Below are 15,527 nucleotides of genomic sequence, written 5' to 3'. Positions count from 1 at the left end.
CACAAACTAGGAGAAATTACATTTTCTGTGCAAGGTTGTTGAGTTTACTCTTTGCAAACAGGTGAAAAGTGCCTATAAGTGTTACTACTGCTCCGTCATATAAACAGTTGAGTTGGTCTGGGTGTTCATTATGGATACCTAGGAATAATAGCACTTAATGCAGCACACCCCAAATAACTTCCAATGAAGTTGCCATTGGCAAAGTCAATTGGACAAAATCCCAGAAACAAACTTAACTAAAAGAACACCTCACGGCTTGCCCAAGAAAGTTAAGAAATCTTACAGGATCAGCTGCAACTTTTTTTTTCTCTTCCAACACAATTAATTTATCACACTAATATGCAATACAAACGGGACTTAAAGCCTACATTGGGGGGGCAGTGACATGCATTCTAAGACATTCCCCAAACAGAACAAAGACACACTTTGGGCATAACAGAGCTGTAACAGACATAACAGACCAATTCTAAACTGAATAAACTGTTGGGGGAGTAAAGTGGTTGCAGAACATGAGCAAAACATCCAGCACCTGTGGCAGTTTTGTATCTGTTAATGCTCTCCAGTATAGCACAGAGAAATGCAACATTTTATTAACTATTTTCATCTTGCAAGCTGGGAGTACAGCAGACCAACTGGATGGCTGTCAAAGTGATATTATACAACTATTGAGGGTTGTACTTTTAGGACAAATTTGGACTAAAAACCTTAGTGTTTCTGGAATACAGGCTCAATGATGGCTGATTTCCAGTATTGTGCTCATTTGGCTCTTTACAAGCTTCCGTCTTCTGAGTAGACAGCTGTAGGTCGAGTAAGACCAGAGTTCAAAGACTTCTACTGGACAGCCTTAAAGCCAGAGACCTGCATCCATGACTGCTGTTAGAAAATAGCAAAAAATAACAGGCATAATGAACTTGCATACCTGAAGTCATACATTATTTGCACAAGTGTTTTAGTAGCTACACAACATGCAAAGGACTATAAAAGCTCAATTTTAGTGCCCTCATCTGCAAGCATTTATAGCTCCTTCCATTTCCTTAAACAATAGGCCTAACATACTAAGGTACTTAGAAATCTAAATTTTAAAGGTGGAAACAAAGAAAGCATCTCTAATCTACTGATATAAATCTGGATTCATGATACACTGAGTAAGGCAATAAAGTGCTTTAGAATCCCTCTGATGCCTTTGTACCATCCAAGTCAAAGTGGCTGTAGGATGCCGGACCAAGAACTCTGTGGGGAAGTGACACTGGTCTCCCAGAGATTTTAAGGTGTGCACCAGCATTCAGGAATAAATCCTCAAGTACATCCCAGACTACCCTGGGTTGATCAGCGATCTGGGTAAAGGATGAAGATAAAACTAAGTGGCAGACACCAGCTTAGCATCTACCTCAGTATGTGGAAGAGGAGACTGGCTCCAGACACACTAAAGGTGTGGAACTTGTGGTCAGAATGCATAAGCATGCTGCATAGGAATAAAGCAAGGCAAGTTGGATATGGGACATAAATCTTTTCCGTGACTTCTACAGTACTTAGAGTGCCTTATGTACAGAACCAGTATTGGAAAAAGTCTATTAAAGATTTTCGGGAAGGACAAATACACGAAGAGCATCTCTAGGCTTGCTCATAAATTTTGCCAAGTGGCAGATCTAGGCTTGACCATAAACAAGGCTACAAAAATCAGATACTTTTCATGATATTGCAGAGATTCTGCATAGCTATTTCGGTGTGGCATAGGAAGGACAATCATTTTTCACAGCATCCCTACCTGGACAGTGAAAAAAAGAAGGGGGGGTGCAGGACACCCCCCCCTTGTTATTCATTCTATTTTCACCCCTCAAAAATGTGAAATAATTGGCCGGCCCTCTGAGGAACATGCAAGAGAAAAGGACATGAAGTCTACATTTTTTTTTTAATGAGCTCACCTGCAGGCCAGCAAACCTGGAAAGCTGTATGACAGAAACTTAAGTTAACTTATCAGTTAGCTGTTTTACCAAAACCAAACCAGTCAAGGATTTCATTTTTTTTTTTGGCATGAGATCAATACCCTGAAACAACAAAACACTCTTAAGATACTTAAAGGAATTTTATAATACACCAATAACAAATCATTTTGACCTTTATCAGACATCATGCCACATATGCATAAACTGCAGCAGTCTGTCTGGTAAGCCTTCTACTGGAAGCCGCCCCAATGTATCGCACAGGAGAAGGAACCTTCATCAACATCGACAATCATTACTTTAACTGAAGTGAGAGGGTAAGCATCTTGCGCTCAGGATGAAAACACCTAGACTCTTCAGTTGGAAAGATGATCCCTACAGGAAAAGCATGGCAGTAATACTTAAACTGACTAATACTAAGGAAACCAGTACTTGAACTTAAGTGGCTTTTCAACAGCCAGAAAAAAAACAATTGTGTCTTTCAGTAATGGGGTGGTTTCATCAAAATTTTTACATAAGTGACACTGTTTTGGAAAATGATCTGGATCCTAACGAACAGACAAAATGATGCATGTCCTGTTCAGTCTTTGGAACACAACTCCAAGTCCAGACAGTTCTAAAGATTTATCCTTTTCAAGCTGAAAGATGCAAAGCAACAGTATTCTCTGCAATAAAATGGATACCAACAAGTTTTATTCTTTGTGAATAGTAATGAGACAAAAAAATATGTTAAAAAATTACTATGTTTTGATGTTTTCCAGACTGCAGTGATGGAAGAAATTAGAGATATGGGACTTGCTATTGTCTTAAGAATCCTTGCCATAGATCTCCCAGCTGCAAGCAGTTCAAAACAAAGGATTGAAGGTTAACACTGCGGCAAAACCTGCAAAAATGAATGCCCCCCCCCCAAAATAAGGTTTACTATCAGAAATTCGAAGCAAACTCTGTCGACTCCACTTCCGTCGAACTTGGCAATGTCGAACACCGATATTGCCGAACTACAAACCTCACCCCTATCTCGACCCATGTTAAAACCCGTCTAAGTCGAATTTGGTATGTGATTTGGCAATCTTGGTGTTAGTCAATGTGAGGTTCGAATTCTTTCGGTCGACCGAGTTCGCTTTGAAGTTATTAGTAAACCAAAAATAAACCACATCACTAAAGGGGATTTATACACGCATTAAAAGTAACAACATACTCCGTTCATATAACAGCAGTTTCACCATACTATAAACATACTATCTACTCAATTAAAATAAGTCATTGCAAACCTTCACACAATAAAGCCTTCTTTCTAATGCAATACCTACCATTTACCATTAGCAGTCTTCTAATGAGAAAAAAAATATGCAGCACTAGCATCTTGTTTATACCTAACCCACAGATTTAATGCTTCACTTTACGGGCTAATTTAAAACAATAATATAAAATTCAAACAACTTGTATAAACTATCAAAAGCTGAAGTACCTTTTCACCATACCCTCTGTCTTTTGTCATCATCTCACGAAGGGTCTGTAGTACTTTAATGCACAGTTTCTCCTCATTCTCTTCCAAGAGCTGTTTCGTGTGTCTTATCAACCTGAAAAATATGACAGATTATTGTAGTCTTACCTGGGATCAGAAGTATTAACAGCATTCATATTACATTTACAAGACAAAATCGTTACATGTCAACCACAGCTTTGGTCTTAAGCTTGCTGAGCAGTCAGCATACTGAAACTAAGTTTAGGCACAAGATCAGTTCTATAAGCACTAATTTGTTGAGCAGTTCTCAAGGAACAATTCATTGGGCCTCAGATTCAGACCTAAATCTTCAAATGACTTCAACACAAAGTAAAACTGAAGACAGAGCACCAAGTAAACAATGCAGGACCTCCACTTAACCAATGATAAATACAGCCACTTTTCAATCATTTAAACCCCACCATACTTCACCTACTTGTCGCTCCACCTCTTATTCCTGCATTACACAATGTAGTAAGTTGTGTACCACAACACAATAAATACTACATTTAACACTATAAGAGTACTTCCACACTCATCAAACCTTAACACCAGCAACTTGCCTAGCAAATGACAACCCATCTTGAAGATGTACAGCAGCTTGGTTCTGTGGCAAAGTGAGCGAGAGAGGAAAACCTGGTTATGCCCTAAATGACCAGAATTTAATTTACAGCCCTGAACAAATCAGACAGAAGCGGGTGAGAGTGCAAAGCATATACTGCTAGCCTATCCGGGGGGGGGTCTGACTAACTGCCCATCACCAGTGACAAACATAACGATTTAAATTTAGTCATTCCAATCCAGTGACTGCAGCCCTTAATATAGGATGCATGTGGGATACAGAGGGCTACACCATAACAGAAATGTCCCTTCGCTTTCACTAAGAATAAAGTGGCAGATGGTGAGGAAAGGAAATGCCATATAGTTCCCTAGCTGGGGAACAATTAGGTCACCCTGAAGAATGGATGGCCCCAGCATGGGGTGAGGTAAAGCAGGACCCTCAGACTACTGAGATGAAGATGCTCCCTCCCTCTTCAGCAGCTGAAGATCATGCGACGGCAGAGAGCACAATCTCCTCTGAACAAGTGAGTAAAAGCCGCATCCTGTGACTGAGATGCAGGCAGATATAAGGAATGCAAGAAGGCAGAAGAGCCAGTGTTACTCAGAACCCAGGTATGCACCCTGTAATCAACTGCTTAAACAATGGATTATCCATAGCAGTTCCAGTAGCCCATGCTTCCAACACAGGTGCCTACAGACACCCGAGCTGGTAATCAAATTCTCATTGTTTGGGCCATAGCCACAGATTTCTCTCGCTCTATGCCAGCATAGCTGGCTGGTAAGCCCAAATTTGTGATTAATTGAAGGTTAGTTTTTGTACATTCAGATGGCTCTAGTTTTCCTTTCATATAAAACAGTGCTTTTGTTAAATGAGAAAAAGGAGCAGCAATAACCTTTGTCCAATTTCTGGTTATTGTCTTTCGGGCAGATAAGTGTAAAAGGTGAAATAAGTGACCTTGCCACCAAAGGTTGTTGCAGCATTAAATACGAAGTGTTTAGGTAAGTGAAACATACATCAGACCACATTTCTTGAGCAAATGCCTGGAATTTTATCTACAATTCCAGTAATTCAGTCAAAGAAATGTAATAAGCTGGTTAAAGTTGATGGAAATCACATCAACAGTATGTAAGAATCTTATTTTTCTCACCATTAAGTGAAATGCAAAACTCATGGTGTAAAAATTTTAAACTTCTAATATGGAGTGAAAGCTGTTTTACCGACCGATACCAACAATATTAAAACTTATCTGCATCAGAGAAATTTGGTTAACTAGACAGTCAATTTACACTGAGTCTGGTATATAAATAGTTTCACTATTTGATAACACTGCTAAGACATTTTAACAACACCAGGTACCACTTTGTCTTGGTCTGTAATAGCCTGCATTCAAGACCACATGGACTTTCCAACACTCTGCAGTGATTTAGCATCTAATCTGTACTTGTCTATTACATTGTTCTATGAACAGCCAAGACTAACAGAAAATCTCCTCATCTTCCAATCAAGCATTCTACAGTTATAGTCTTTTGTAAACCCTGCATTAAAAGTTGAAGAGCAGCGAAAGTCCATCTCTTACAGAAAAAAAACTTATAACTAGAATTTGTCTGTAAAATAATAGATTACTATAAATAATTCACCATCCACATCACTTTGATGTGGAGAGGTTTTAATAGCTCCCCTCTTTTACAGGCAATTTTCCCCCCTTCATTCCTCCACTGGTATGTGCGCTTAGGATCATTTTGTCTGTAGTGGAGGCAGGAGTGAGGTCTCAGGGAGTGGGACAATCTTCTGATTTTGCAGATTTATTTCCACACTAACATCCTGAACTTTTCAGAATTGCTGCTCTTGTAGGGTAAAAGGATGCTACTGGCCAATTTCAACCTACCAGATAAGCATATCTACACACACAATACACCTGCACGTACACCAGTGCTAACAATTTAGCACGTGGAGCTGCTTCTCTCCCCCAGGACAGAGTAGGAGTTGGTCACTCAGTCCTATCGTCCCCCTCCTGGTCCTTCCACTGCTTGTTTCCGCTAGCCAAACAGGATGTTAAACATGGTCACACCATGTGGTCAAGCAGTATCTACAAAATTTGATCATTTATTAATTTCAATGACTGGAAATTTTGAATTTCTTATTACATATAATGCTGTACATTTCCTTCCATTTCAAAAAGTCAAGGTCTAAACGAATTTTAACTTAAAAATGGAGGATAAAGCATGAGATTCAGAAACAGGAAACCCAATCTCAACAGTATCACTCATTCTGACAAGTTTCAAAGATATCCTAGGTCTATCTGGACAGTGAAGAGAGGAAAATATTTTAATACGATTTTTGAAAATGTAATAGCTTTAATTATAACAATGAAAGAAAACAGCGGGTACCCTCAAAAGCAAAATTGTGCTAAAGAGAAAAGAAAAAAAACAAAGCAATTTTTGATCAAATTAAGTTATTCTTTTAAGGATGAAGAGCATTTTACTCCAATTTGAAGTTATCCCTTAAAATTCTGCCATAATAGCTCATATGACAGTCTTGACATTTTTAGGCAAAAAAATTCAATAGCCTTTCCATTTTTTTCTTCTTTTGCCAACAAGAATACCTCATGTGTTGTTATAATTGAGATTCCTTCAAGTGGAAAGCCTTTGTTTGAACAATGATTTTTAATTAAGCAATTGTTCAACAAGCTGGTAAGTGTTATGGTCAACAGATCATTTTAAGAGCTTTCACTTCTGCCCTATTGTCGCAGTTGCAGCTGACACACAGCATACAGTTGCAGTGTTGACAAATTGCCTTAAGTTTTCAGTAATATTCGTAACAAATTTTTTTTAGAAGCTACACAACATCTCAGACTGCTTGCCAACTAGCTTTGTGCAAATACTTTATTTTCAAAAGCTGTGATGCTGTCTTAACTACCATTCATGTTCTAAATCACACACTATTTCCCAGTCTTCGTTAATTTCTCAAAACCAGTCAGAAAACTCAACAGAACTAGCCAGACTCTCAGTTTTTGGGGTGGAAGGCAAGACAAGACCTGCCAACAATCTACTTTATCCTCGTCAATCATCCTACTCCATTTTCTATCACCAAGGTGTAGGTCAGCTGGGAGGTACATCTGCTTAGACAGTCATTAGGGGTGGTCTGAGGTTTTGTTTTTTTGGCTTCTTACTTTTTCATGCTATTTTTCATACTATTTTACACAGATACCTGGCTTGCAAAGCCTAGGAAGGCATACAATAGGTTGACTGCACTGACACACACACAGATATGCAAGGGACATTGCCAGTAAATAGCCTCATCCACTTCCCTCAAGCATAACTGGAGCCCTTGCCTCCAGAGAAATCTCACTTCCCTACATGCCCAGTGAGCCCCTAGGAGAAGTAAGTTTACCATTCTTTCAATGCTTACACATACTGCCTGGCTCCCCCAGTACCAGGGCTGATAAATAGTGGGTAACTGGGTTGCGTTAACCACTCCATACCTCTTCACCATGAAGCCAGACACAAACCATTTAACTTAACTGAACCAAAGTACTGCCCATGTATAATCAGTAACATGAATAAGATAAAACTTGAATTCTCACAATAAGATTAATGAAAAAAATATAGTTAAAAATATAATATATAAAAAGACAAATTTAACTTCTGTCAAGTACCAATAGTTCCATAATTTTACCTAATGCAGAGAACTAACTTATCCACTTTCTTCTTGGTCAGTTTCATAAACTGCAACTACAAATGCTGTTATCCCATAAAAACGCATCTCTGCTTAATGCCATGTACAATACATAGCTTACTTATTGGAAAGAATAGTCATGTAAAACCTTACTACAACCATAGATGTCATTCTCTTTTATGTTGCAGTATTCTTTACATACGGGTTGTACTCCTCCCATCAACCCGATGTCCAGCCTGTATACAAAAGCTTATAGCCACTGCCAGTACTTGGTTCATTGCATGTAGGTACCAACATCATTCACAAAAAGGATGTTTACACATGACCATCCTCAGAATAAATTAGTCCCATGAGAACAAGTCCAGAGGCCAAACAAAAAAGGCAGTCATCCTAGGAGAGAACAAGATCTAAGGGGGAAGGCGGGTGGATCAGAATACTGCAACATAAAAGAGGAGGACATCTACGGTTATGGTAAGATTTTACACAACTATTCTAGGTCCTTCTATTCAATGTTGCAGTATTCTTTACATATGGGAGAGTGTAAAAGCTCAGAAGGAACCCAGGAAGGAGGAGTGGGTAGGAGGAAGAAAGTGAAGAAACATTTTCTACAAATCCAAGTAAATTTGCATTAGCAAACCCAGCATGGATATAGAGAGAGTATCCAATTGGTAATGTTCAGTAAAAGTATGAACAGATGACCAAGTAGCAGCCTCCAAAATGAAATGGGCATCCAGCCCTTTAAAGAAAGTTCCTGAAGAGGAAACAGATCTGGTAGGATGAGCTCTGACAGAGGATGTTCAAGATTTTCCATGAAAGTCATAGCAAATGCAATAGCTTTAGTAATCCAAGAAGAAACAGTTTGCCCTGGGATGAAAGGACACAAAGTTGATAAGATTTCCTAACAGATTTTGTTTTGTCTAGGTAAAATCTGAGTAGTCCATGCACATCTAAGGAATGTAAAATCCTTTTCACTAGAGGATTCTGGTCAAGGAAAAAATGTGGGCACAGTGGAATGGACTGATTAAGAGAACTCAGTCACCACTTCAGGCAAGAAAGATCAGGCAAGTCACTTTAGGCCTTAAATTTTGAATTATCTTCTGTTTCTCCTTTCTCCCTTTCCAAAAAAAAATTCTAAGCTTGTTTCCTGCCTTTTCTGTAACTAGTTTTGTTCAGATACAGATTTGCTGTAAACAGGACTGTTTGTAAGCTTCTGAGCCCCCAAAGCCTGTGTTGGATGGAAGCCTTCTAGCTTATCAGTGGGAGTGGTAAGCACTAGGTAGCCTAACTACCACAAGAGTGGTTACTGCCCAGAAATTGTAGTTTATTGGCCGTTTGGCAGTTTTTCCATCTCTTTCAACTTTCTGGTTTAAAAGCCCACATTTGCACTTGTTTGCCACCTTTCCTGCAACTAGTTATAGTCCAGATACAGATTTGCTGTATCCATAATGGTATGTAAGCTTCTGAGCCACCAAGCCTTTCTGTGTTGGAGGGAAGCATTCTAGCTTATCAGTGGGAGTGGTAAGCACTAGGCAGCCTATATCACAAGATTCAGGTACAGATTCTTAGTTTAAGCACTTGAATTTGCTTATTTGTGCTCAGCACTTGTTCATAACTTGTTGTTAGCACTAAATAAGTTACAAATTACTACAGCACTCAACCTTCCTCTTTACCTAGACTAAAACAGCTTTTGTACTTACTTTCCTCACTTGCTTAGAAAAAAACATCTCATACTCACTTTCCTGTCTTGTCTAGAGGATAGTAGTTTTTTATTCAGGCAAGTCCAAGGGTCAGCTCCCAGTGTTGTCTCCTGTCTATCTGATGAATCTGGGCATCTTGAGGCAATGTAGCAATTGACAAATGTACACAGACAACCCTCACCTCCTACCACCCAATACCACAACCCGTGAGAGATGCACGTATCTAGCCAAACTGGAGGTAAAGCTCTCTCCAACCAAGACTGAACTTGACGGTCAAGAAGAGAAGGTAAACACTTGCACCACACCATACTCATCGCGTAGTCCCAACTAAACCTACACCATCAAAATCTACACACAGAAACACAAACATTTGCAGAGGCTCTCCATAATAATCTGCTCAAGCAACAGAGACCTCCAAAGCAGAAACACTAGCAGCCTCCACACTCCAACACAACCCAAATGACAGCCCACAGACTAGTGTGTGCCAATAAACCACAGCCCATAAGGCAAACCAACGTACCCAACAAACTAGTCATAGGTGACTCTATAGTCAGGCACACTGATGTCCTACTCACCAGGCTAAACAAGGAGAAGGTTACGGTCAGCTGCCTGTCGGCTGCCAGGTTCCACCACATAACCCACGCACTCAGGTCACTCCACAACAAGTACAACTATGACTCTGTCATTGTCCATGTTGGTGTGAACAACCTGAAACATACCTCACTGGACTACATGAAGAGAGACATGGAAGAGCTCTACGATCTTGTAGCCCAGGCAAGTATGACCCTAGCTCTGAGTATCATCCTGACATTGCCCAGAATGATATCGCAGTACAAGGACAAAATGATTGACTTCAACAATTGGCTAAGCTTCTGGTGTCATTCTATGGGGATCCAGTATCTGTCTGGGACGACATGGTCAACAGACTACGATGCTCTGCCAGAGATGGCCTGCACCTGTCGCCCCTGGGATTCTGGATACGGGCTAAGCTTCTTGCCACCCCTATAGTGCCTTTTTAGGCAAGGTTCAAATGACAAATTCACCACTATAACAGGAACAGGCAAGCAAAAACTCAGGGCAATGCTACTCAATGCTAGAAGTCAATCTCAAAATGCACTCACTCGAGGCACTCCTTAAAATGGAGAACATCGATATCTGTGCAGTGACTGAGACCTGGTTCAAGGCTGTAGACAGCACCCCTGCATTACCAAGCTATAACTCATACCACACTTGTCAGCTATCTAACCTGTACCAGAACACCAAAGGTGGAGGCATGTCCATATTCATTAAAGATATCCACACCTCTAAGCTAGTTGCACAGCATAATGCATCCGAGGTTATCCAAGGGCAACTAACTCTGGGCAAAACTGCAATCCAAATTGTGGCTTGCTACAGATCCCCCACCATGCCCCAGGATTCCCACTCCACTTTTATTGATATACTGGAAAATATTAGGGTTCAACCAAACACCCTAATAATGGGTGATTTCAACTACTCCACCATTAACTGGGAAAACTACTCATGTACCAACTCCTTTGCTCAACACTTTCTGGAATTCATAAATTCCAATGCCCTGGATCAACTTATCCTCACCCCCCACCACAGGCAACAATATCCTAGACCTAGTCATTACAAACATGAGTGACCAGTGTTCCACACCTGAAATCAACTCCTCGTTCATCAGATCCGACCATAAGCTAATTACCCTAGATATCCACATCCTGCCCCCACCCATCATTAAGGAAACCACAGTAAAAAATTTCTCCAAAGTCATCTTCATGCTTAAGACAGAAGTGGTGAACTTCATGACACCCATGCAGATGGACAATACAGTTATGACTGCTGAATCCTACACAAATGCACTCTATAAGCACTTACACGAGTGCATGGATCATGCTATCCCAAACAGAACCAAGAAGCTATCCTCCTAAAAAAGGAAGCCAATCTGGTGCTCCCCTGCCATAAACAAACTCTACAACAGAAGGGGAAAACTGTAGCAAAAGAGTAAAATCACATGAGTGAAGGAGCTGCCTGGTCAGCCTCAGTAAGAAGCTGAGATCCCTTATAAGATCCTCCAAAGCTAGCTACAAAAACAAACTCACCACTGATTCTAAGGGCAATCACAAAGCATTCTATAGCTATGTCAAGAATCTCAATGGCAACACCCAGATCTCCTCTGAGTTACAGCACAAAGGCATGAAAATTACAGAACCAACTGACATTGCCAACATCCTGAAAGATAGGTTGAGTGCTAACTTTACCCCCCTCTCACCCCCTAAAGGGACCATATCTATACAGGAAGAATGCAAAGTCCCTATAATCACATCTATGCAGGTAAAAGCTGCACTCTCAAAAAGCAAAAGCACAGCATCCATGGGACCGATCAACATCCCAGGTTGCGTTTTACACGAACTTAAGAATGAACTGGATCCCCACCTAAGCAACATGTTCAATCACAGTCTCATGTCAGGCTTTGCGCCCACTGAATGGCGCACAGCAACAGTTATCCCACTCCACAAAGGGGGAGCCACCACTGATTATGGGAACTATTGCCCTATTAGCCTGATGAGCCTGGTCTGCAAGGCCATGGAACATATCATCATGGAACTCGTAAACAAAGACATTGGCAACCTCCAAACTCTGGACCCCACCCAGTTCGGGTTTGTGAAAGGCAGATCATGCCTTCTGAACGTGAGCAACTTCTTTGAGGCCATCACCCATGACATAGACACGGGTAAGGTGGTTCACAGAGCCCATCTTGACCTCGCCAAGTCTTTCGACACCATCCCCTATTCACACGATCCCCCATTCTGGAATTATAGCTAAGCTCACTAAACTAGGTATAAATCCCTATGTCACAAGATGGGTTGCCAACTGGCTCACTGACAGAACCCACAATGCAAAGGTTGCAGACTCCAAATCTGTCTTCAAACCAGTGACAAGTGGAGTACCACAGGGTTCAGTCCTGGGACCTCTCCTGTTTGGTATCTACTTCTCTGAAGTACAGGCCAACACAGAAGACCTCTGGCTAACGAAGTTCACAGATGACTACAAAATAGGAACCATAGTAGAGTCCCCAAATGATGTAGACATCCTACAGAAGGGCCTCAATGAGACAAATGCCTGGTGTCAGAGGCATGGCCTCAAGCTCAATGCCACAAAGTGCACTGTCATCCCCTTTGGTAAAAACTCTGTACCCATGAACTACCACATAAATGGCAGTCTACTCAATGCTGAATGTGTGATAAGAGACCTTGGGACACAGGTGGACAGTAGTCTCTCCTTTGATAATCACATCACCACAGTAGTCAGGAAATCCTTCTATGTGGCACACCTCATCACAAAAGGGTTCTCATCCAGGAAAAAAAAAAAAAAAAAAAAAAAAAAAAAGGTCATTGTTACCCTTTACTCGGCACTCAGACCCATTATAGAGTACAACGCCCCTTTTGGAATGTACCTCAAAAGACATCTGCAGCAGCTGGAAAGGCCACAGAAGTACCTCACAAAGAGAATTACTGGCCTCAAACAGATACCCTACACTGACCATCTCAAAAAAACTCCAGCTTTACTCTGCAGCATATCTCCTACTCCTGAGGACATCTTTGCCTAACATATAAAGCTATGTTAAACCCAGAGCTGTTGGACATGCTACACCTTAAGAAATCCCAATCCCTCTGAGCTACACATTCGAGGGACCTAAACCTTGTCACCACAATAAACAGGATATGCTGGAGGGATAGATTCCTGTCCCGGATACTTCCTAAACTCGGGAACAAGCTACCCATGTATGTCAAGCAAAGTTCCTCATTAGCACTCTTGAAGAAAAATCTTGAGTGGATGGGAAATAGAAAATACACCCCAGGGATCACTTCTTTGGCTCTGCTCGACAGGGGCACAGGAAATTAACTTTCTTGGGTGGCGTTAGTCAGGGAACCTTGTTTGCTAGGCTTACTTAGGCACTTGGGCCGATAGCCTAGTACCTACCTATGAAGATGGATTAGTTCTCAAAGACGCACTATCCTTGTGGAACACCAAGAAAGAAGGGGAAGCCATCAAAGCCTGACTCTAAGAACCCTTCTAGTAGAAGTCATGGCTACCAGAAGTACAGTTTTCCAAGTGCAATACTTTACAGAAGCAAATGCAGCTGGTTCAAAAGGAGCCTGGCTAAACTTACCCAAGATCTACTTGTGATCCCACTGAGGAGTCACTGGTTTCCTGGGAGGTGTCATGCATATGACACCTTTAAGGAAAAGTTTAACTTCCAGTCTGGAAGCTAATGGAGGTGTCAATGGCAAAAGAGCAGAGGAGAGCAGTGGGCTTTACTGAAGAATGAGAGACACCACTGTTAAGCAATTCACATAGGTAAGAAAGCACTATTGGAATGTCCACTGAAAGTGGGTCTGGATTTCTTTTCTAGCACCAAACAGAAAATCTTTATCTTTTGTAAATGCAAGATTTCCTATTATTGGGCTCCCTGGCCTCCTGCAAAACATTAAGCACACCCTGGGACCTAGGAACCTAAAATGGATCAGAAGTTGATTAACCACAAGGTCAGCTGTAGAGTTGACGGATGTGGATGGATGAAGGATCCCTTGTCCTGTATGAGTAGGTCCAACCAGCAAGACAACTTGTGGTGATGGCTGCTGGCTAAGTGCAGAAGAGGGAACCAGTGCTGTCTTGGCCAAAAAGGGGTCATCAGCAAGATTTTTGGTTTGCCCTGTTGAATTTTCAGCAGGACATTCTGAATGAAAGAGAAGGGGGGAATGCATAAAGAAACATCCCCTTCCATGAGAAAAAGAGGGCATCTACCTTCAAACCTGAGGGTGAGGGACCCTGGCACAAAAAAATGAAGTTGTCTATTCTTTGGGAAGGCAAAGAGATCCACTTCTGGAGTATCTCACTAGTGAACTAGATCCAGAAACACATCCTTGTGAAACATCCACTCATGGGATTGTGTCATGGATCTGCTTAATGAGTCTGCCACTGAATTTTGAGCTGAGGGGAGGTATACAGCATGCAGAATTACATTGTATTGGATACCGAGCTTCCATGCCCGGAGGGCTAGATGACAGATTTGTTCCCTCCTTGCTTGTTTACATACCACAGGACAGTGGTATTGTCTAAGAATCTTGACAGGACCTGGTAGTAAAGAGGTTGAACAGCTTGCAAGGTCAGAATCAGGGATCATCTCCCAGATGTTGATGTGCTTCCTCCGTTGAGCAGGGGATGAAAGGCCCTGAACCTTGACAGAAGCAAATGTTGCTCCCCAACTTAAATCTGAGGCATCTGTGAAGAGCTGTTGAGAAAGCTGGGGCATGAGAAAAGGAAGGCCTGGATTCTGAGATAGCTGCTGGATCCACCAAAGGAGCTCTGTTTTCAGGCAAGGGATAAAAGGGACCAAGACATCCAAAGATTGAGCATGCTGAGACCAAGTTGTGTTCAGAAACCACTGAAATTTCCTCATGTGCAGCTTTGTAAAAGGTAGCATGAGAATCATGGAAGCCATGAATCTGAGCAATCTTAGAAATTCCCTGGCTAAGTTGAATGGAAGAGGCAGAAGGGCCTCAGTGTAGCCTTTGAGAGACAGAAGCTTGTCTGAGAGAGGAAAACCATCTTCAAATCTGTCTTGAAATGGCACCCTAGGAAAAACGAGGTCCTGAGTAGGGGCAAGACTGGACTTTTTTGAAATTTGTAGTGAATCCCAAACTCTGAAGAAAGGGAATGGATAGTTTGAGGTTTAACTTTAGTTGATCTGGACTGCTGGCCAGAAAATGAAGGTCATATAGACAGGGGTAAAACCTGAATCCCTCGAATCCTCAGAAAGGTAATGGCTGGAGCCAAGCACTTGGTGAAAACCCTTGGAGCAGTGGAAAGCCCTAAAGGCAAGGCAGAGAACTGAAAGTGTAAATAACCCACAGAGACAAGTAAGACTTTCCTGTACTGAGGGTGAACTGGGATAGGCAAGTAAGCATCCTTGAGATCTAGAGAGGCCAAGGAGGACTGCCGAGGAACCAGAGGAAAAAAAGTGTTTGCAGAGAGAGCATCCGAAAAAGAAGGCAGTTTCAGGAAGGTGTTTAAATGGAAGAGATCTAGGATAGGCGGCCAAGGACCATCCTTTCTTTCGACAAGAAACATCCTGGAGTAAAATC

General features: G+C 41.5%; 1 protein-coding gene across 1 annotated transcript in view; it reads right to left on the bottom strand.

The window, feature by feature from the left end:
* The window catches only part of ITPR1 (inositol 1,4,5-trisphosphate receptor type 1), a 2,510,606-nt gene that overhangs the window by 1,022,240 nt on the left and 1,472,839 nt on the right, over positions 1-15,527 (bottom strand). Inside the window, exon 35 of the mRNA XM_044076407.1 lies at positions 3,409-3,520. Within this exon, the coding sequence (XP_043932342.1) occupies positions 3,409-3,520 (112 nt within the window). The remainder of the gene's footprint in view (positions 1-3,408; positions 3,521-15,527) is intronic.

Source organism: Protopterus annectens, chromosome 7.part0, assembly GCF_019279795.1.
Source record: "Protopterus annectens isolate FY-2018-M chromosome 7.part0, PAN1.0, whole genome shotgun sequence".
Taxonomy (NCBI): domain Eukaryota; kingdom Metazoa; phylum Chordata; order Ceratodontiformes; family Protopteridae; genus Protopterus; species Protopterus annectens.
This window is presented reverse-complemented; position numbering and strand designations above follow the sequence as displayed.